Source organism: Equus asinus, chromosome 25, assembly GCF_041296235.1.
Source record: "Equus asinus isolate D_3611 breed Donkey chromosome 25, EquAss-T2T_v2, whole genome shotgun sequence".
In the NCBI taxonomy this organism is placed as follows: Eukaryota; Metazoa; Chordata; class Mammalia; order Perissodactyla; family Equidae; genus Equus; species Equus asinus.
The window spans coordinates 21,232,338-21,254,650 of record NC_091814.1 but is presented as its reverse complement, the minus strand read 5'-3'; the positions used below and the strand labels follow the sequence as shown (position 1 = coordinate 21,254,650).

At 38.0% G+C, this 22,313-nt stretch overlaps 1 protein-coding gene across 1 annotated transcript; it reads right to left on the bottom strand.

Moving 5' to 3' along the window:
- Nucleotides 1–17,241: 17,241 nt before the first annotated feature.
- On the bottom strand, nt 17,242–20,682 carry LOC106835719 (T-cell surface glycoprotein CD1b-like). Its single transcript, XM_014848292.3, has 6 exons — nt 20,622–20,682; nt 20,072–20,338; nt 19,125–19,403; nt 18,361–18,639; nt 17,929–18,022; nt 17,242–17,263 (listed from the first exon to the last, which is right to left on the bottom strand). Exons 1-6 carry the CDS (start codon nt 20,680–20,682, stop codon nt 17,242–17,244), a joined length of 1,002 nt encoding a protein of 333 aa, XP_014703778.3.
- Nucleotides 20,683–22,313: the final 1,631 nt, after the last annotated feature.

The following is a 22,313-nucleotide window of genomic DNA, read 5'->3' as shown; positions in this document are numbered from 1 at the left end:
ACAGGTGGAAGATGTATAGAAACTTATCGTATGAGACAAATGCGTATTGAAGCTTAGGAACCAAAGAAAAGAAAAGAGACAAGGCAGGAGAAGTTGCTAAGCCCTGATGATGTGTGCCATACTGAAGAATTTGGTTTGTTTTTCAAGCAAGTGAAGGAGTTTAAACATGAGAGCAATGTGGTTAAAATGGCATTTAGAAAAATTTCCTAAATTCCAATGAGATTCACTGGAGAATGTATCAGAGAGTGATGAGACCAAGACAGCAGATGACTTTAGTGACCTGAACAAAGGCAGTAGCAGTGAGAAAGGGGAGGAGTGAAAATAACAAAGATAGCGTGGAAGTAATCAGGATTAATCAAACAAAGAAATGTGACCAGGAGGAGATAAAGTGGAACCACTCACAAAGGGAGACAACACAGGTTTGGGATGGATGGCATTGAGATACACAGTTCCATTTGGGTCATGTTTTCGGTGGTTCATGGAATATTGTTTGTTGCAAGTGGGTGTTATGGACTACACAGAACCTATCAAGCACGTGGTGGCACAGAAAGAAGTGTAGACGTCTACAAATCTGTCCCTCTCTTTCAAATTTTATTTTTAAGTTAAATTTAATAAATATTATCTGTGTTCTAGAAAATGTTCAAGTCTCTTAAAGTTTTCTCATTTATTCATTCATTAAATAAGTATTTATTGAGCACTTAGCATATGCCAAACATTTACTAAGAGCTGAGAATATAATGGTAGAGCAAATTAAGAGTTGGGAAGGAGGTGTATAGTCCTTGTCCTCATGGAGTTTAGTGTGAATGAAAAGATTTATACAAACGAACGGGTAAATACTGTCATGCAAGCTGAACTTAGAAGTACGCAATGCTATGGTAACAAATGATAAGAGGAATGGACTGAGTCAGAAAGGCCAAGCAAGGATTCCCGGAAAATGATGACAGACCTGCATTCTGAAGGAAGATTAGGAGTTAACCTGGAAAAGAGAACACACTACATGCAAAGACCCACTAAATAGAGGGAGTAAATCTCATTTGAGGAACTGAAAAAAGGACACAATTCACGTGTATGTCATAACACAATACTTCTCAAACATCCTTAAAATTTGCTTTTCTGTTTTAAGTATATCTTTTCTTTGAAAAAAAAAAAACATATTTTTGGATAGTATTGTGCCCTGAATTCTATAATGCACTTTAGTAAAAGTTGTATAATGTTTACATTCCAGGTAACATAGTCAGGAGGCCTATCATCTGATAATGACGTAGGTCTACTCAAAGTAGCCTGCAGCATCTGAAAATCTCAAGCTCAGAAATAGATGTGTCAGAGCTCATTGATCTATCAATTCATTGAGGTACGAGGTTCCTGTTGCTGGTCAGCCAAGGCTTTCAGAACGACGGCCTTTTAGGTAACCTCTGGGTAACATGCGGGCTCCACCACTACTGACTTAGACCAACCCACCACCATGTCTTGTGGGACTACTGAGAGGTCTCCCTCCTCTACCCCTCCACCATGTTAGGCAGATGTGAGCTAAAGTTTGAGCCCTTCACTCATGCTCCAATATCACCCAGGGCCTTTTGAACATCCAACTAGATGTCTGTTGAAGTTTTGTGGTTCTGTGCATGACACTAATCCCTTAGGTAAGTGAGAATATTCACAATGTATCACAAGACCATGCAGAAAAAGAGGTGCTGCAACAATTCTGACGGTCTAATTTTTCTATCATGGGAAACTTCCACAATAGTGGTGTGAGGATCTTGGCTAATCCTCTCCCTTTAAAACAATGACAGAACTGGACAATATTTTCAAAACAACCACATTGAGCCTCTGGAAATGGATCAAAAGCATACAACAAATAAAATTTACTTGCATATTCTAGAAAAACTTCTAAACCTGGGGTAAGCACAGCTATGATTCTAACCCGGGCTGCTCCCACGTCCTCCATATCTGCAGTACATACAGTGCAGTTCTACCAGGGCAGGGGAAACAGTGAAAATTAGAAGCTTAAGGCAGCTAACTTGATTTAGAGAGGAGTAGGGAAAAAAACCAAAACTATGGGCATGGTTGAAAACAACTGCAAACTCAAAGGAAAACAAATGGGAAAGGTCAGCTTCCCAGGTAGCCCGAGGATGTACCACTGGATGGAGCAAGCAACATACCTGCAGACTAGCCAGAAAATTTGGAGGGAGATCCTGTGAATAAGACGGCTGTAGTGGGTGTTGATAATCCCCACATATCCCTGGCAGTCTGGAAGGATGCACACATGTGCAAGGCTGCATGCATGCTCATAAGAGACCAGAAACAACCAACTCCAGCTTTCTGCAGGTCCCTGGATGAATATGAGCCTTGTGCATATGCTATGAGGAGGCACAGAAAGTGGAGGGGAAAATAAAAGTGAGGGCTGACTTGCAAACTTCTTGAATTTTGGATGCATTCCCGAACACAAAGATCCATTGACAAAGGGTAGAAGACTTGCCAGCTCAAGGTGTTTGAGCACAAACTTACTAAGCTATGCTGACAGAGAGTGATCCCTAAGAAACCAGCTTAAAAAGAAAAATAAGAATTAAAGAAAATAATTAGCAGAGATATCTGCGGCTGCACGCTGTGGGAGAGTCAGACTGTATAGAATTAGTCCAGATAGGTCAGTAAACAAACATACAAAGAAACAAAGAGAACCAGCAATAAACTTGGGAAGATAGGAATCACTATACCATCTATAATATCTATTTTTCAATAACCAAAAAGAAAGTCTAAAATGAAAGAGGGAAGCATGGCTATACACAGAGAAAAAAGAAATCAATAGAAACTGCCTTTGATGTTGCTGAAGTGCTAGACATAGCAAAACTTCAAAGCTGGAAAACAATGAATATTAACTATGTTCAAAGAATAAAGATCATGATTAAGAATTTAAGGAAAGTATGACAACAATGACACATCAAATGTAGCATATCAGTAAAGAAATAGAAAAATTTTGGGGGGAACAACTAAATGAAAACTCTGGAATTGAGAAATATAATAAATTTCTAGCAGAATGCAAGATAAATATACCAAAATCAATTATATTTGTATATATTAACAATAAATAATCCAAAAATGAAATTAAAAAAGCGCTTTCATTCACGAAATCCTCAAAGAGAATAAAATACATAGGAACAAATTTAATAAAAGAAATAGAAGGCATGTACATTGAAAGCTACAAAGATTGCCGAGAGAAATTAAAGACCTAAATCAATGGAGAAACATTTCATGCAGCCACAATAGCATTGAAAAACAAATAAATAAATAAAAAGTATAAATTAACAAAAATGTAACACACATTCATTTTCTACCTACATATGTCATAAACAACTCATCTTGTGTTTCTGCCAATAAAGTGTTTTTCTGTTTATTTTATTTCGTTTTTGCTGGATATCATATTGGATACGTTGGGGTCAATAGGAATTTTTTTACTTTAGCATTATTATACTTATTTAGCATGTTGATATTTTTGTCCAGCTAAATTGCTGAATTCTTTTCTTTTTATGTTAATTTCTCTTTTGTTTAATCTGTTCTATAAAAAAACTCCTCATATGCGCAGGCAGGACAGGTGGAGTGCATGGGGCAGCTGCATTTCCCCCGGGCAGCCGTGAACAAGTCTAGAGCCCCTCACCTCCAGTTAGGCCCAGCTTGGGTGTCTGTCACTCCTGCCCCAATTCCCTCTGGGGTCCTGACTGGCCTTTTGTCACTACAGGGTGACTCTTGGCTATGGGTGTCAGCAGTTTTCAGATTCTCACACTCCAGTTTGCTCCCCTTACCCATGAAGTGGAGCTGGGTTCCTTTTTCCCTTCTTCAGCCCCGCCTGTCTCCCCCACTTCCTGGCTGGGGCCTAAGGCTCTCCTCGCTCTATTTCTTGACATCTCTGTGTTGTAATGATATACAGAGGACGTGGTTGGCCCAGGGTCAGGGTGCTCATTTTATCTTCTGTCCTTTGGTTCTCCTGCAGTGTTCTTGCACTCTGGTTTATTTAAGGCGGGACATGCACTGGAACAGGAAATGTCCCTCACTTCCCACCCACCACCCTCCTTGCTCTCCTTCCTCTTCGCCCACCTTTCTCTGTATTCTCAGGCCTCCCCTGCTTTGTCTCACCAGGGTCCTCACCTTTCACCTATTCCCTTCCAACCCTCCAGCCTCTTCTCTGGGTAAGGCGCCCGAGCTCCAGGGGGTGGAACCCAATGTTTACATTCTCTTCTGTCTCTGCCCCCACCCTGTGTTGCGCTTTGAGGAACCAGAAAAGAACCTGCTGTTGTACCTGGGAAAAAAAAAAAAAAAAAGCAACTCATCATATGTAAATAATGACAATTTCATCTTTCTTTACACTCTTTATTTTTAATCACTCACTGGGCTAGAAAGTATCACTTTAGTACTACTTTGAAAAGTAATGACAATAGCAGGCCCCCCCATCCAGTTCTTAATTTTAAGGTTAAACCATCTAAATTTTTGTTATTAAGTATATTTATATATGCTGGTTATAGCTAAACTAAACCATACTAAGAAAGCTCCCTTTTGTTCTAAAATTGGTAAGATGTTTTTTTCATCAATGTGTATTTAATTTTATTGAGGGTTTTATTAAGCATGTAGTGAGATGATCAGATGGTTCATTTTTTCCTCTTTAATCTGATAATATAGACAACTACCTTAATGGATTTTCTAATGTCTAATTATTCTTACACTCCCGGTAAGTGGTATGTTTAAATTTACTTCAGTTTGTAAGTGAAATTGGATAATGGCTATTGGGTGTTTGGTTTGCCTATTTGCTTTGTTTTTATTTGTTTGCTTTGTTTCAGTATTCTTGCCAGGTTGCTCAGTTTTTGTGTTGCGAAATTCTAGCCTCATCAAATGACTTCACTCGTTTTCCATCTCTTTATAAACCCTGAAACTGACCACCATGTAAGAGCCTAGGACCTTTTGGATTTGTTGTAAATTTGCCATCAGCTTCAATTTTTATGGTAATTGGTACACTTGGGGTTTCTTCTTCCTTTAGGGATTATTTTAGTTACTTATAATTTTCAATAAAATTTTCCATCTCATTTTGACTTCAAATGACCTGGAATAAAATTGTATATAGTCTTCTTTTATTAATTTTTACTCTTTACTGTACCTATTAACGCCTACTGTTTAAATCCTGTTATTTGAAAATTATCTTTCTTTATCAATCCTTCTAGTGTTTACTTTTATATTTTACTAATGTTTAAAAAAACAGTTTGTGGCTCATTTTATAATTTCCATTATATGATTTGTTTTAATTTCTGTTTTAATATTAGATTTTCTATTGATTTTCTTTCTTCTACACTTTAGGATTCACTTTATTGTTCTTTTACTTGCTTCCTGAATGAATGTCTAGATTATTTATTTTCAATATTTCTTCTTTTCTACAAATACACTTAAAGCCATAAATTGCTCTGTAAATCTACCTTGGTTTCATAATATCATTATGAACTGTAGACAATGATAGATATTAAAGAGAATTTATACTGACCTACAAAAAAATAACATAGTGTCAAAAGATTGGGATGATGTATGCCAAATATTAATGCTACAAGTAACTTCACTAATTTGAAGAATTTTAGAATCTTTTACAAAATAAAATAAAGCAAAAATAAGTTAGAGAAGAAAATAATTTCATTGTTCCACAAGAAATCGCACTATTATACAGGTGAAAACAACCACGCACCAGTTTTCAATTTTGAGTTTACCAAATTTACAAGTCACTACAATGAACTGAGCAAAACAGAAATAAATTTCTGGCAACAACCCAATGATAATTAACAAATCTTTAATGAGATTTCCTTCTAAATTAAAATCATGCAGAAGATAAGTTTCAAAGGAAAATATATATCACACTAATTTTAATTTTTGATATCTAATAAGGTATAATAGTTTCCTCCTTGCCTGAGACAATTTCATTAGTATCTAACCACCATTTTTGACTAAAAATACTTACTGTCCATGGCCAGGTCTCTTTTAAGAAGAAATTCCCCCTCCTATGCTTTTCTCTGGGGCTGTCTCATAGTCACACTCACAGATCCCTTTTTGTTAACCTTCTTGCCAAAACTGAAAAATTCACTGGAAACGTATTACAAGATGTGGCTTTAGACAACATAATCTTAAGTTAAGAAAACTGGTGGTGGGGAGATCACCAGGAATTGATTTTAAGAAGCATTTTTTAATACGTTTGTATAAACGTAAGAAAATGTTCCATCTGCTACTACTGAGGACTGTAATCATCTGGGGACTTCCTGTGTTTCTTTCAAAGAAGTCTAATTTACAACTTTTATGATATTAGAATGAACAATGCCAACTTAATAAAATATTAACAGAAGTTATAAAATAACATCAACTTCTCTTACATCTACCACCATTCAATAGCCAACCAAAGTTTTGTATAATAAAATCTCATTTTTTCATTTGAACGTGTTGCTCTTTCTTCACAGGAGCAGGAAAAGATGGAAAGGTAAGTGCTCAGGCTGTCCTATATGATCACACAGCTGGGCCTTTTCTAAGCCTCATTCACCTACTCAGCAACTGTTTAATCTTCCAACTCTGCCTACACAGCCAACTCCTCCAATGGTTAATTTCCAGGAAGTTTATATATTCCAGCTCTTTTCCTTCTTCTAATTCTAAAGCTCAGTGACATTTTTTATCTGAAGTCTCCTTTTTCAGAGACATTTCCCTTTAGATAACAATTTCATTCATGTGAATTTATGAAGCCAGTGTTTTCCCACATAACTCTAGTAAAAGGATACAAACAGGTCTCTTTGGCAGTATTAATCCACAGTGCTCTGATCATTGCTCTTAGCTCTTATTGGGTTATCTTCAGATCCCCCTGAGTCTTAAATTGTTATTTCTAAGAGCACCTTTGTGATTTTTTTGTGAACTCACCAGTGACTCCATTTAGCTCCCACCTTTTGAAAAGCTGTGTGCAAGTTCCATGTCCCTGTCTCTTCTGCCCTCAGTCACTGCCTGTCATGCACATTATAGTCATGCTATTGACATGAACTAGGCCCAGGTGCTCCAAACAGTACAGTAAGCTCTGAGGCCCTCACAGTGCTAAATTCAAATGGAAATCCCTGTTTCTCTCCCCACCTTTAGTTACATTTTTGTTATGTAGCTTAAGGAGTTTTAAGTTATGTTAACCACATCTTAGAGTAGTGCTGGCTAACAGAACTATCTGCATGATGGAAATGCTCTATTCTGTTCTGTCTGGTACAATATTTAATTTAATTTAATTTTAATTTGGAACATATAGACTTAGTCTTTAAACTGAAGATAGACTTTTAGTTTTTATCCACATTCTTATGGCTTTCTATGAGTCAAATGTGTCCAGTCCATGGATCAGCCAGACCTTCCCCTTGTATCTGATTCTGAAGACAAACATTGTTCAGCCCAACCTGGAACCCCTGACACACTTGCACAGAGACTGCAGTGCTTCCTTTAGGGAGTCTGGAGGATCCATCATCACAACACCCTACCCTCTCCATCCGCAATACCTAGTCTGTGATACCTTACGTTCTGTGGCTAAAGATTACTGTTTCTTTAATCCTTACACTGTTAGTGAAGTATAGTAAAAGATGGAGTGGCCATTGTGTAAGGCTGGTTTCTCATCGCCCTAAGTGTAGCTTCTCTGATGGTCTCCAGCCAGGAGAGTTGAAACTTCTCAATAGGTTCATGAAGACTTCCAGTGACAAATGTTTGAATAACAGATTTAATACTAAATTTCAGCCTTTATAATTTTCATTCCAGTTAATTCAATATGTTATCCATCTATTTCTAATTGTTTTTTTCTTTCTGTAGCTCACACTCTAGGATTTTTTTTTAGTTGTTCTTAGCCCTCATTTAGTTGTATCATTGCCCTCAGAGAAAGTGCTATTTCATGTAGCCTATACTTGTGTAGGTCATTTGTTTGTTTGTTTTTAGACTTTACTAGGACTTTTTTTTAAAACAAATTGTTTTTTTGCTGGAAAAGATCCACTCTGGGCTAACATCTGTTGCCAATCTTCCTCTTTTTTTTCTTTGTCCCAAAGGGCCAGTGCATAGTTCTATATTCTAGTTGTGAGTCCTTCTATTTCTTCTATGTGAGCTGCTGCCACAGCATGGCTACTGACAGATGAGTGGTGTGGTTCTGTGCCCAGGAACCTAACCCAGGCCACCAAAGCAGTGAGAGCACTGAACTTTAACCACTAGGCCATCAGAGCTGGCTCAAAAGACAAATGTTTTATTTCAGAATAATTGTAGGTTTAACTAAAAGGTACAAAGATGGTATAGAATGTTCCCATATAACTTTGACCTAGTTTCTCCTAAAATTATCATCTTACATAACTGTGGTAAACTTGGCAAAACTGAGAAACTAACGTCGGCACATTATCATTAACAAAAGTACAGATTTATTCAGATTTCACCAATTTTTCCACTAATTTCTGTTTTCTCTTCAAAGTTTCAATCCATCATATCGCACTGCATTTAGTTATGTCTCCTTAGTCTTCTCTGATCCGTGACAGCTTCTCAGTCATTCTCTGTTTTCATGACCTTGATGATTTTGAAGAGTACTGGTCAGATATTTTGTAGAATTTCCCTTTGGAAAAAAACCTTTGGGTTTTTCTGATGTTTTTCTCACACTTAATTTGGGGTTGTGGATTTGAGGGATGAGTACCACAGAGCGGCATGCCCTTCTCATCACATCATATTAGGGGTACATGATACCCACATGACTCATGACTGGTGATATGAATCTTGATCCCTTGGTCACAGTTGTGCCTGTCAGGTTGTTTCACTGTAAAGTTACTATTCTACCACTTCACACGCTATTCATTGGATGTCAGACACTAAGTCCAGCCCACATTCAAGGGCAGGGGATCAAGCTCCACCTCCTGGAAGAGGAGTATCTACATAGATAATAGGAACTCTTCTGAGAAGATTTATCTCTTTTCCTAAGTTTTATAAATGTGTTCATCATTTATTATATTTATGTGGGTTCATGTATATTTATTTTATATTTTGGGTTTTACTAAGTCTTTTAAGACCTGCTAGTCTCTCTTCTCCCAACCATGTCAGTGACCATTTCTGTCTCTGCTATCCATTTCCCCAACTTTTCCTTATACATCAGCACTCCAAGTTGAGTCCCACCTTCAAGTTCTCAGGTCATCTCCATCTCTGTTCCAATAGTATAGGAAAAATGGTTGAAGTTCTTATTTTCCCTGAGAGTCACTTAAAAAAATGAATTGAAGCCATTTTGCTCTATGTGGATATAACTTGAACAAACTGCACAACTCTGAGTGGTGGTATCCACATCTGTGAAATGAGAACAATTACATTATCTTCCTCCTGGGTTATTGTGAGGATTAAATGAGGAATGCAAAAAAAGGACTCAAAAAGCATTTAAAAATTAGAAGCGCCTCATATCATTAGAACCACCACCACCACAACCATCATCATCATCAATCATTTTCCCAGATGATCTCTGTAGCTTGAGAAAACAATAATGTCTCCCCTGTAATGGTGCCTGAATGTGCTAATGTCATAGATTAATCAGTTTCCATCTGCCTCTCTGATTGCTAAATCTTTAAACTTTTAAAGTTGTAATCCTAACCAATTTTATTTACAGTAACACAGGAATTTCTCTTTTGGCAATGATGGATTTGATTGTTTAAGAAAAAATATCCTGCTGAGAACTGTTAGTAAAGAATGATTTTAAAAAACATCATCTATTCAAAAATATCTGAGAACTGCCAAGGCAGGGAGCAATTGGATGGCTGTGATCCAGGAAAGGAAGGAAGTCCTGAGAGGTAAAACCCAGCATTTGGGACCACATTTCCTTCACCTACAGGTATCTGTTAAAGTGGTGCCTTAGAGGCCAAAAGACTGAGCAGAACCTCCCACAGAGGCATGGGCTAAGGAGACGAAAATTGGAATTTGGGGCCTACATAAGAAGAGAAGCCCTGGTAAACACCACAGGCTTTAGGTTGAAACCCTAAAATCTTTACATTCTAAAGCCCTATACTGTAAGAGCAAAAGTCAAATAGAAATAGAAAAAAATAGAGCAGCCTTCACAGGGATTGAAACCCTTATCTGAATAATTGCAATTCTTGATTTGATTAAGGGAAACTGACATTGCTAGCCCCCAACCCTAACTGCCAAGTTGAGCAATGAAAAGGGTAAATACATCAAAATAAATATTTACTGGGTTAAATAAATTGAAGTTTATTTAAAATGTTAAATTGTCTATATAAAATAATTAAAATATATGGCAACTGTAGCATGTAAGTTAGGAGAAGGATAGGAGGAATTAAATTGTTCTAGGATCATTGCACTAGCATGAAGTGGTAAAATATTAATTTATAGTAGAATTCAATAAGCTTAGGATGAATGTAAAAGTTTCTAGGATAACCAATAAAAGAATACTAAAAGAGGATTAAACTAATAAGCTAGTAAATGGGAAAATGGGATAATTCGAAATACTTAATCCAGAAAGCAGGCAGAAAGTCAGGGAGGGGAAGGAATATTGAAGAGACAGGAAAGAGGGAAGCTATAGTAAGATAGTAGATTTAAAGCCAAAATATCAGTAATTATGCTGAAGATAAGTAGAGTATATAATTAAAAGACAAAAATTATAAAATTGAATAGAAAACAACTATATTATGCTCACAAGAGAAATACTATACATGTAAGTAAACAGAAAATTTAAAAATAAAACAATGAAAAGCTACATTATGAAAACACTAGCCAAAAGGAAGTTGGTATAGCAATACCAAGTTATTGCAAAGTAGCCTTATAGGCTAGGAAGCATTGATAGACGCAAAGAAGGAAATGCATCACAAAGAAGATATAACATTTCTAAACATTTATGCATGTAGAAATATATTCTGAGAATTATAAAGCAAAACCTGATGAAAAAAGGAAATATTTAAAAAATGTATAATGGTAGAGTTTTTTTGGTATATATCTCTGAGTGATAGGAAAAGCAAATCAGCAAGTATGTAAAAGATTTGAACAACATGATTAATAAGCAAGACTTCCATTATAAGTTTAGAATTTAAAAATTTACCAACAGAAAAATATATAATCTTTTCAATTACACATGAAACATTTATTCTAATGAATGGATAAAGAAAATGCGGTAGATGCATCCAACAGAATATTATTCAGCTTTATAAAAAGAAGGAATTCCTGCAATTTGTGACAACATGGATGAACCTAGAAGACATTATGCTAAATGAAATAAGCTAGTCACAGAAGGACAAACACTGCGTGATTCAACTTATATGGAGTCTCTAAAACGGTCAAAGTCATAGAAGCAGAGAATAGGATGGTGGTTGCCAGAAGCTGGGAGAACAGGAAATGGGAAATTATTTTTTAATGGATATAAAGTTTCTGTTATGCAAGATGAATAACATAGAGATCTACTGTACATATTATCTATAATTAACAATATGGTATTGTGCACTTTAAAATATGCTAAGAGGATAGATCTCATATTACATGTTCTTACCAAACACACATGCACACACACAAGAACACAAGGAAATTTTGGGAGATGATGTATGGCTATGTTTAGTACCTTGGTTGTGGTAATGGTATCATGGATGTAGGCATATGTCCAAACTCATCAAGAGGTAAACTTTAAATGTAAGCAAAATCAATTATATCTCAACAAACCTAAACAAAAATAACATTTTTCCATGAAGCAATATGAATAAATTTCAAAAGTTTAAAAGCATACATAAAGTTTTTCTAACAAGTAGAGTTAAGCTAAAAGTCAATGATAAAAACATAATCAGAAATTCTCCTGTGTCTTAACATTCAGAAATGCAAATTCTAAATAACTAATGTGTCATAATGATCATTAGAAAATATTTTGAACTGACAAAGGCAATGCAGCATATAAAAGTTTCTGATATGCAGTTAAAGCCAGGCTCAAAGGAAAGTTTTAGCATTAAAAGCACGTATGAGAAAATAATGGCTAAATATAAATTGTTTAAGCATCTATATCAAAAAAATAGAAACATAATGTGATAATATGGTTTGTAATAAGAAATATACATTTGGTCTTTGTTCTCATTTCTGGCACAGAGCTCCTAAAATCTTTGAAATTTTCTAAGCAATCAATGTGTGTTTTGTTATGTTAATGAGGTGACCTTTGGAAAGCCCCTAGATAACCTAAGGATGGAGGCTGATTGTTAAGGGAAGCAAATCACCTGATTAGAGGGTTAGTACTTTCAGCCCTGCCCACCCTAACCTCCCAGGAAAGGTGAGGGACTGGAGGTTGAATCAATAGCCAATGACCAACGATTTAATCAAACATACCTACATAATGAAGCCTCAATAAATACTCAAAAGGATGGGGTTCAGAGAGCTTCCAGGTTGGTGAACATGTCAAAATTCAGGAGAGTGTTAGCTTGGAGAAGGCATGGAAGCTCTGCACCCTTTTCCCGTACCTTTCCTTATGCATCTCTTCCTTCTGGCTGTTCCTGAATTACATCCTTTTATAATAAACCAATGATCTAATAAGTAAAATGTTCCTCTGAGTTTTGTAAGCCACTCTACCAAATTAATTGAACCCAAGGAGGAGGTTGTGGGAACCTCTGACCTATAGCCAGTTGGTCAGAACACAGCTAGTAACCTGAACTTGTGATTGGCATCTGAAGGAGAGGGGCAGTCTTGTAGGACTGAATCCTTAACCTGTGGAATCTGATGTTATCTCCAGGTAGATAGTGACAGAATTGAGTTGAATTGTAAGTCAGCCATTTAGTGTGCAGAGAATTCCTTGTTGGATGTATGGGGGAACTCCCTCCCCACACACTGGAATTGGGTGATCAGAATCCTTATATAACAACAAATTAAATGCAAAGAAAGTAGAAGGAAGGAAATAATAAAGAAAATACGACCAAAGAAAGAACCAACCAAGACTAAAGTTAGTTTTTGAAAAATTTATAGAATTGATAAACCCTTGTCAAGATGAGAGAGAGAAAGGACATACAAGAGGAAGAGAACAAATTTCCAAGGTCTAGTAAAAAGGCTTGTTAAAACATATTTCTGGTTCACATTCCCAGATTTTCTGTTTCAATAGGTCTAGAGTGGGGCCTGAAAATTTATTTTTCCAAGAAGCTCACAGGTACTGCTGCAGCTGCTGGTTCATGGTCCACACTCCAAGAAACACAAGAGTAATCAAGGTCCTGGACTATAGCTGAGGGTGCAGTCAAGCATTTGGACTGTAGCTGAAGGCACAGTGAAGCAAACCACAGCATGCCTCCTCTATAACATAAGGTGAAGTTTGATGAATTCTGGAGAAGTAACCAGCTATACCAATGGAGAGGAGAGAAAGCTATATTTTCGGCCATTTCTTTTGTTAGTGCCGTTGAGTCTATTCCAATTCCTAGTGATCCTGTGTACAGCAGAGTGGAACCCTGCCTAGTCTTTTTGTGCTATCCTCTCATCTCCTAGCACTATATCAGACAATGCTTTGTTGCCACCTACAGGTTTTTTTTTTTTGAGGTGACATTAGTTTATAATATTATATAAATTTCAGTTGTACGTCGTCATATTTTGACTGCTGTATAACCTACATCATGTTCATCACCAAAAGTGTGATTACCATCCATCACCATACACATGTTCCCAGTAACCCTTATAGCCCCCCTCCCTCCCCACTTCTTCTTGGGTAACCACCAACCTAATCTATGTAGCTATGTGTGTATTTGTTTGTTGTTGTTGTTTTTATCTTCTATTTATGAGTGAGATCATATGACATTTGACTTTCTCCTTCTGACTTATTTCACATAGCATAATGCCCTCAAGATCCATCCATGTTGTTGCAAATGGCAAGATTTCATCTTTTTATGGCTGAGTAGTATTCCATATACCACTTCTTCTTTATCCCTTCATCCGTTGATGGGCATGTATGTTGTTTCCAAGTCTTGGCTGTTGTGAATATTGCTGCAGTGAACATAGAGGTGCATATATCTTTTTAAATTAGTGTTTTTGGGTTCTTTGGATAATTACACAGTAGTGGAATAGCTGGATTGTATGGTAGATTTATTCTTAATTTTTTGAGAAATCTCCATACTGTTTTCCACAGTAGTTACACCAGTTTGCATTCTCACCAGTAGTGTATGAGAGTTCCTTTTTCTCCACATCCTCTCCAACACTTGCTGTTCCTTGTTTTGTTAATTATAGCCATTCTGATAGGCATAAGGTGATATCTCATTGTAGTTTTGATTTGCATTTCCCTAATAATTAGTGATGTTCACATCTTTTCATGTGCCTGTTGACCATCTGTATATTTTCTTTGGAAAAATATCTGTTCAGATCTTTTACCCATTTTCTAATTGGATTGTTTGTTTTTGTTGTTGAGATGCATGAGTTCTTTATATATTTTGGGTATTTACCCCTTATCAGATATATGATTTACGAATATCTTTTCCCAGTTGTTACATTGTCTTTTCATTTTGTTCATGGTTTCCTTAGCTGTGCAGAAGCTTTTTAGTTTGATGTAGTCCAATCTGTTTATTTTTTCTTTTCTTTATCTTGCCTGGTCAGACATGATATTTGAAAATATGCTGCTAAGAATGATGTCAAAGAGCATACTGCTTATGTTTTCTTCTAGGAGTTTTATGGTTTCAGGTCTTACATTCAAGTTTTTGATCTAGCTTGAGTTAATTTTTGTGTATGGTGTAAGATAATGGTATACTTTCATTCTTTGGCATGTGGCTGTCCAGTTTTCCCAACACCCTTTATTGAAGAGATTTTCCTTTCCCCATTGTATGTTCTTGCCTCCCTTGTTGAAATTAGCTGTCCATAGATGTGTGGTTTTATTTCTGGGATCTCAAATCTGTTCCATTGATCTGTGTGTCTGTTTCTGTGCCAGTACCATGCTGTTCTCATTACTATAGTTTTTGGTATTTTTTGAAATCAGGGAGTGTGATACCTCCAGCTTTCTTATTTCTCAGGATTCCTTTAGCTATTCAGGGCTCTTTTGGTTCCATGTAAATTTTATAATTATTTGTTCTATTTCCATGAGATAGAGACGTTGATAGAGATTGCATTGAATCTGTAGATTGCTTTAGGAAGTATGGACATTTTAACTATATTAATTTTTTCAATCCATGAGCACTGGATATCTATTTCTTTGTGTCTTCTTTGATTTCTTTCAACAATGTTTTGTGGTTTTCAATGTACAGGTCTTTCACCTCTTTGGTTACATTTATTCCTAGGTATTTTATTCTTTTTGCTGTGATTGTAAATGAGATTGTATTCCTGATTTCTCTTTATGCTAGTTCACTGTTAGTAAATAGAATGCAACTGATTTTTGTATGTTGATTTTGTATCCTGCAAGTTTACTGTATTCATTTATTTTTTCTAACAGTTTTTTGTGAACTTTTAGGGTTTTTTCTATATAAAAGCTTATCTGCAAATAGTGACAGTTTTACTTCTCCCTTTACAGTTGAATCCCTTTTATTTATTCTTTTTGCCTAGTTGCTCTGGCAAGGACTTCCAATATTATGTTGAATAAGAGTGGCAAGAGTGGGCATCCTTGTCTTGTTCCTGTTCTTAGAGGAATAGCTTTCAATTTTTCACTGTTGAGTATGATGTTAGCTGTGGGTTTGTCATATACGGCCTTTATTATGTTGAATCATAGGGTTTCCATGGCCAATTTTTTGGAAAGTGTGTGGCTAGGTCCTGCTTCCTAGTCTGTCTTGGTCTGGAAGCTCCACTGAAACCTGTTTGCCATGGGTGACCCTATGGGTATTTGAAGTCCCAATGGCATAGCTTTCAATATCACAGCAATATGCAGCTGCGACAGTATGACAACAGACAGATGGCTGGTGTAGTGCTTAGAATGAGAAGAAAACCTGGGGTATGGCAGCGAGAGTACTGAATCTTAACCACTAGACCATGAGGACTACCCTTCCCAAATCCTAAAGGCTGTATTGTCCTAAAATTTCCAGGTGGGAGAGCTGCTTCCAATATCCCCGGCTTCCCCTAAATTTCTGCTTGCTCTGCCCTCCCTTACCAAGTCCTATAAAAATATACTCAAATTCTCCTCCACCCTCTTGCTATTTTAACCAAAATGAGTTTGCAGTTTTAAAAATGGGGTTTCTAAAATACTATAGAATAAACAAAAAAAATGAATGAAGTTAAATGTAAATCAAACATATAACTGAATTGATACAGCACAAATATCCACAAAAAAGTTCTCTCGATTCTTTTGTTTGACTATTTAACAACCCAGCTGTGTATTAACCCTGACCCATCCTGCCTCTCCCTCATTCACACTGAGAAAATGAGGAACAGGATCTTATTCCGATGAATTTTTGTAGGTAGACTATAGTTACAGCATGAAAACAAGTGGTTTTCTCCAGAGGAGTTCAGGGCAGAAGCAAGGAGAGGATGGTATTTTTTCTTATGTTGGAAATATTTTAGCAAGAGGGAAATCTAGAATATCAACTAAAGAGGAAAAATGAAGGAAGGAGATGACTTTGAAAAAAGACCATTAACGGGGCAGTTATATCAACTCAGATCATTTTTACTCAGTAAATACATATGCAAGCAAGAGATCTTGCCAGAGATTCACCTAGAGCAAGTCCTTCTCTCAAGGAACTTACAAGTAGAAGGGGAAGAAAACCAAAAATAACTGCAATGCCGTGGGTACCGAGTAAAGTGGATCTCTGCATGACACCAGACAAGGGAAGGTTACTCCCATTGCAGCATTGGGGAAGGCTTCCTGGAGGAAGAAGCATCACAGCTGGGCCTTGAAGGTTAACAGTCATTCAGGCAGAGACAGAAAAATTACCTTACAGTGCTCATCATCTCTGCAAATACAATTGTCCTAGCATAATTATTGTTAGCTTACTTTGACAAATGATATTTCAACAGAAGCAAGAAAAAGAGTTTTAAAACAGGAAGCCAAAGGAAGGTCACCATTAAGTTGTACATCATATTTCATTTATTCTCAGATGCATTCTTTCTCACATTTCGCATGTATAAAATCTAGGTAGATCCTACTACTGATACTATCTCATAATAAATTTGCAGTTTTTAATTATTTTTCTGCTAGCCTACAAATTATGATTTACCTTACAAACTATGGGAACTCTTATTTGATCAAATATGATGATTGTTTGAGGAAATATGATGAGATTGATTCCTGGGCTGACAATTTGAGTTTCTGGGCTTCTAGGTCCTTATTCCAAACGTAAAAGGAGAGATGAGAGCTCATGGGACATTCAGATATGACCTGTTAAGAACACAAGAGAAAAATAGCTCTACATGAAAGATATCTGTACACTCATGTGCATAGTAGTGTTATTCACAATAGCCAAAAGGTGGACTTGTGTCCATTGACAGATGAATGAATAAGCAAAATGTGTTTTTTATATATACATAATGCCATATTATGGAGCCTTAAAAAAGAAGGAAATTCTGACATATGCTACAACATGGATGAACAATGAGGATGTTATGCTAAGTGAAATAAGCTAACCACAAAAATACAAACACTGATGATTTAATCTGTATGAGGTACTTAGTGTAGTCAAACTTATATAGACAGAAAATAGAATGGTGGTTGCCAGGGTCTGGGGGAGCAGAGACTAGGGAGATGTTTAATGGGTATGGAGTTTTGTTTTTTCAAGATGAAAAGAGTTCTAGAGATTGGTTGCACAAGAATGTGAGTGTACTGAATATTACTAAACTGCACCTTTTAAAAAGGCAAAATGGTAAGTTTTATGTCATGTGTATCTTACCACAATTTAAAAAAAATATATTTACATAAATAAGATGGGAGTTGGGAAGAAAGAGGAAAGGATCCAGTGGTAAGATTGAGGCTATAGTCATATAAATAGACAAAATGGTAGACAAGAGTAGGAGGGTGGACAGAAAAGATTAAAAATAATAACTCACCAGCGCCTCCAAAACCATAATGCAAAACATATCAAGAGGATCAAGGAGGGCACTATTATTGCCAAAACTATCAAGCCGATGGAGGTGGAACGTCCTGGAAATTGGGAGAGAACACAAGGATATCACTGTAAAACCCTCTAATTCCTCAAAATTCTCTAATTCTCTTGACCTGCCTTTGCTCACGTGAGTGTCAGCACTACCATTCATCTGCTTCCAACGTATGGGCATCTCCAACTCCTTCTCTCATGTTCCTGGACATAATTTATCCATATCCATATCATCTATTTTTATTCCTACTGGGACTGGAGTCCCAGAAATCTCTCTGTGTCTTACTCTTTCTCATCTGTCAAGTCCCACCTCTTCCCCAGTCCCTCCCTCTATGCTTGAGAACCATCTCCTCCAATTTCCATCTGAGCCCCAGTTCTTTCTCACCCCAGTAGAGGATGATGTCCTGGCCTCCTAGACTGCTGTGCCTCACTCGGCAAGCCAGGCCAGCTGCTTCCCCGGCTGCCACATCCAGGGTTACTCGGAGATACCACGTCCCATCAGCATTGGGCAGGACATCACCTTGCTGAGTGCCTGGCTGTTCCTGCTCACCCCGCATCCACATCACCCACACAGGCTTTGGGTAGAATCCTGAGACGTGACGCACCAGCAGGAGATGGCCAGGCCCAGGAGCGGGGCCACTGGACAGCCAGGCCTCGGGCTTCACTGAGGCAGAAAAGGGCAGAGAGAGTGTTAGATTATGACTATAATCTAGAGTATAGGGACTCAGAAGCCCACAAGTTTGACAGTGACCGCTTCCACTCCTTTGGGAACCAAATTACTTTATTGATTAAGACCCTCTCTTCTTAAGTACCTCCTACTCTTCAATTTAAAGAACGTAGTTGGGGGGGGGGTGCTGGCATGCTGGCGCAGCAGTTAAATGCCCACGTTCTGCTTTGGTGGCCCAGGGTTCACCGGTTTGGATTCCGGGTGCAGACATGGCACCACTTGGCAAGCCATGCTGTGGTAGGCGTCCCACATATAAAGTAGAGGAAGATGGGCACAGATGTTAGCTCAGGGCCAGTTTTCCTCAGCAAAAAGAGGAGGATTGGTGCAGGTAGCTCAGCGCTAATCTTCCTCAAAAAAAAAAAAAAAAAAAAGAAGGTAGTGGGAAGTAAAATAGAAAATCTTGGGGAGAGGATAAGACTTACCTTGCCTCTGCAATTCTGCCTTCCCTGCATCGAGGACACCCAAGAGATATCGAGGGCAGGTTTCTAAGAGGAGCTTCCTTATGATATCAGCGATCCCTTGATACTGAGAGATGAGTGTACAAAACTTCTGCGCCCTGCTGCCACCCTCTGGGGCAGGTGCACATGATTCATTCTTGATGCTCAGGAAATCCAGTCCTCCTAAAGCACCCCTCAAGAAGCTTACTGTGGTCCCCCCAGAATGCAGCTCACAGCCTGCTATGCCCTGGATCTCAAAGGGGTCTGGATAGAAGGAAAATAGAGACAACGTTATTAAAAAGCAAATGAGAAATAAAGGGATGGGAAAAGGATATAAGGTTTTGGGTTTTGGTGGGGAGAAAGGTCTGAAATGTGAAATGATGAGCCAAAAACCAATTACAGTACTCAGAGGTGTTTCAAAAAGAAAAGGATTGAGGAGAGATATGCATGTCGTAAATGGTGGAGGAGGGCTACTGAAGAAACATGAGATGGGGAGGAGGGGGGTAAAGTGTGAGGAGCAGGGTGATGGGCTCAGGAGCATAGCAGTCCAGGGTGAATGAGAGGATCGCATTGAGAAGAACAAAATGCTCAAGGAGATGGATTGGCAGAAGAGGTAGTCACACTTTAGTCCACCCAGGCACAGGGTAGGAGAAGGAAGAGTCTCTTGCTTGGAGTTTGAGAAAAGTAAGTTATACACAAACAAACTAGGAAATGGTTACAAAGGGGGAACTTCATCTAACAGACAAAAGTGTAGGAAGCAGGAAGATTTTGGAATGTTTTGTGGAGGTATGAAGTCAGAGTAGGAGACCACTCTAGAGATGCAGTTGGGTAAAGTGGGATGGAAAGGAGAAAGTTCAGAGGGAGCAGTAGCCTGAATTAAGAGAGAGAAAAAAGTCATTGAGCATCTCCCCAGATCAGAGGACCACACTCACATTCCATCTGGAATTCACTGACGCGGTCCTGCACTTCCCGAATGAATCCTATGAGGTAGACTCGGAATAGCTCCTCCAGCTCAGTCACCTCCTCATCACTGAGGTTTCCCTTGGACCAGGGCTTCAGGAAAATGGCAGTGCCCGAGTCACTGTCCCAGCCATGGATCTGCAAATCATCCAACCAGCCTGAGCCTTGATTTTGTGCCCAGGTACTGTTGGCGAAGGATGAGATCTGGATGAGATGGAAAGAAGTTGGCCCCTGGAAGGCTGTGGATAGTGGAAGGATGAGAAAAGTGTGGAGAAAGGAAGAAGGAGAAAGGAACAAAAAACAATGAAAATTGAAAAGATCCAAAGAAAAAGAATCCAGAATATGAAGAAACCATAGAGCCTGAGACATTTGCCTTCCCCAGCGCCTCAGGCTCCCTCCCAAACCTCCTGAATAGGAGAAGAGTGCTAGAGACAGGAGGGCCCAGACTGTTAGTGGTAAGCGCAGCATACTTTTATCCACATGCCCTGCTTCTGTGCTGGGAGCTGCCGGAGGTGCTCTTACCATGCTCATTGTCACCACCTGGGAAGAGAACTGCTGACAATAGAAGTGGCAGAAGCAGCATTTCACTAGGAGATAGAGCTTCTGACTCTCAGAGCTGGTGTTTAATCTCTGATTTCAGCAAACTTTTTTCTCAATACTCTATAGTCAATCTCTCTCTCTTCCAGCTGACAAATCTCTTCCTCATTCGCATTGCACATCCCTAACAAGCCGTGCCTCCCACAGCTCTGGACCTCCCACTCTGTCTCTCATTTCCAGTCCTGACTTCTAGAATTTTTTTTTTTTAATCTCCCAGTCTTCCAGCTACTCTCCCTGACCTCAGCTTCCTTTATACTTACTACCTTGGAAAAGCCTTCGTGTGATATTTAAAGATCTTTTTACATCCCCTAATCCTTTACTTCTATATCTGTTAAATAAGAAAGTAATGTTAAAAAATCGTCCAGCTTCCAGCCTGCTTTAATCTAGAAGGATTCTTTTGGTTTATCCTCCCAACTCAACCTTCCCCCCCCCAGCCCTCTTTTCTCTGGCACTCTGTCATTACCTCTTCCCAACGTTCTCAATGGCTCTTCTTTCTTGTCTCATCCCTCTTGTCTAGTCTCTCCAACCCCACGTTCTTGTTTCTGTGTGTGTGGTGACAATCATTTACATGAAGGAAAAGCATTAAAACATCACCTGGACTATAATATTTCAGACCCAAATTCCAGAATCAACTATGATAAATACTGCAATTTATAATCCAAGCAAAATTATCTTATACCATGGCAATTTTTAAAAATTATCTTATTGAGGTCATATTGGTTTGAAACATTGTGTAATTTCAGGTGTACATGATTGTATATTAATTTCTATATAGACTGCATTGTGCTCATCTGCAATAGTCTAGCTTTTATCCATCACCATACATATGTGCCCCTTTACTCCTGTTGGCCTCCCACCACCACCTCCCCCTCTGGTAACTACTAATCTTTTCTCTTTATCCATGTGTTTGTTTATCTTCCACATATGACTGAACTCATACAGTGTTTGTCTTTCTCTGTCTGGCTTATTTTTCTTAACAAATACCCTCAAAGTCTATCCATGTTGTAGCAAATGACACGATTTTGTCTTTTTTTATGACTGAGTAGTATTCCATTGTGTGTGTGTGTGTGTGTGTGTATAAATCTTATTTATCCATTCATCCATTGATGCATTGATGGGCACTTGGGTTGCTTCCACATCTTGGCTATTGTGAATAATACTGAGAGAAACATAGGGATGCACAAATCTCTTTGTATTGTTGATTTCATGTTCTTTGGATAAATACCCAGTAGTGGGATAGCTGGACCATATTGTATTTTTATTTTTAAATTTTGAGAAATCTCCATACTGTTTTCCATAGTGGCTGCACCAGTTTTCATTCCTACCAGCAGTGTATGAGGGTTCCTTTTTCTTCACATACTCTCCATCATTTGTTACTTTTTGTCTTGTTAATTACAGCCATTCTGACAGGCATAAGGAGATATCTCATTGTAGTTTTGATTTGCATTTCCCTAACAATTAGTGATGTTGAACATCTCTTCATGTGCCTGTTGTACATCTGTATATCTTCTTTGCAAAACTGTCTGTTCATATCTTCTGCCCGTTTTTGGATAAAGTTATTTGCTTTTATGTTGTCAGTCGTATGAGTTTTTTATATATTGGAAATTAATCCCTTGT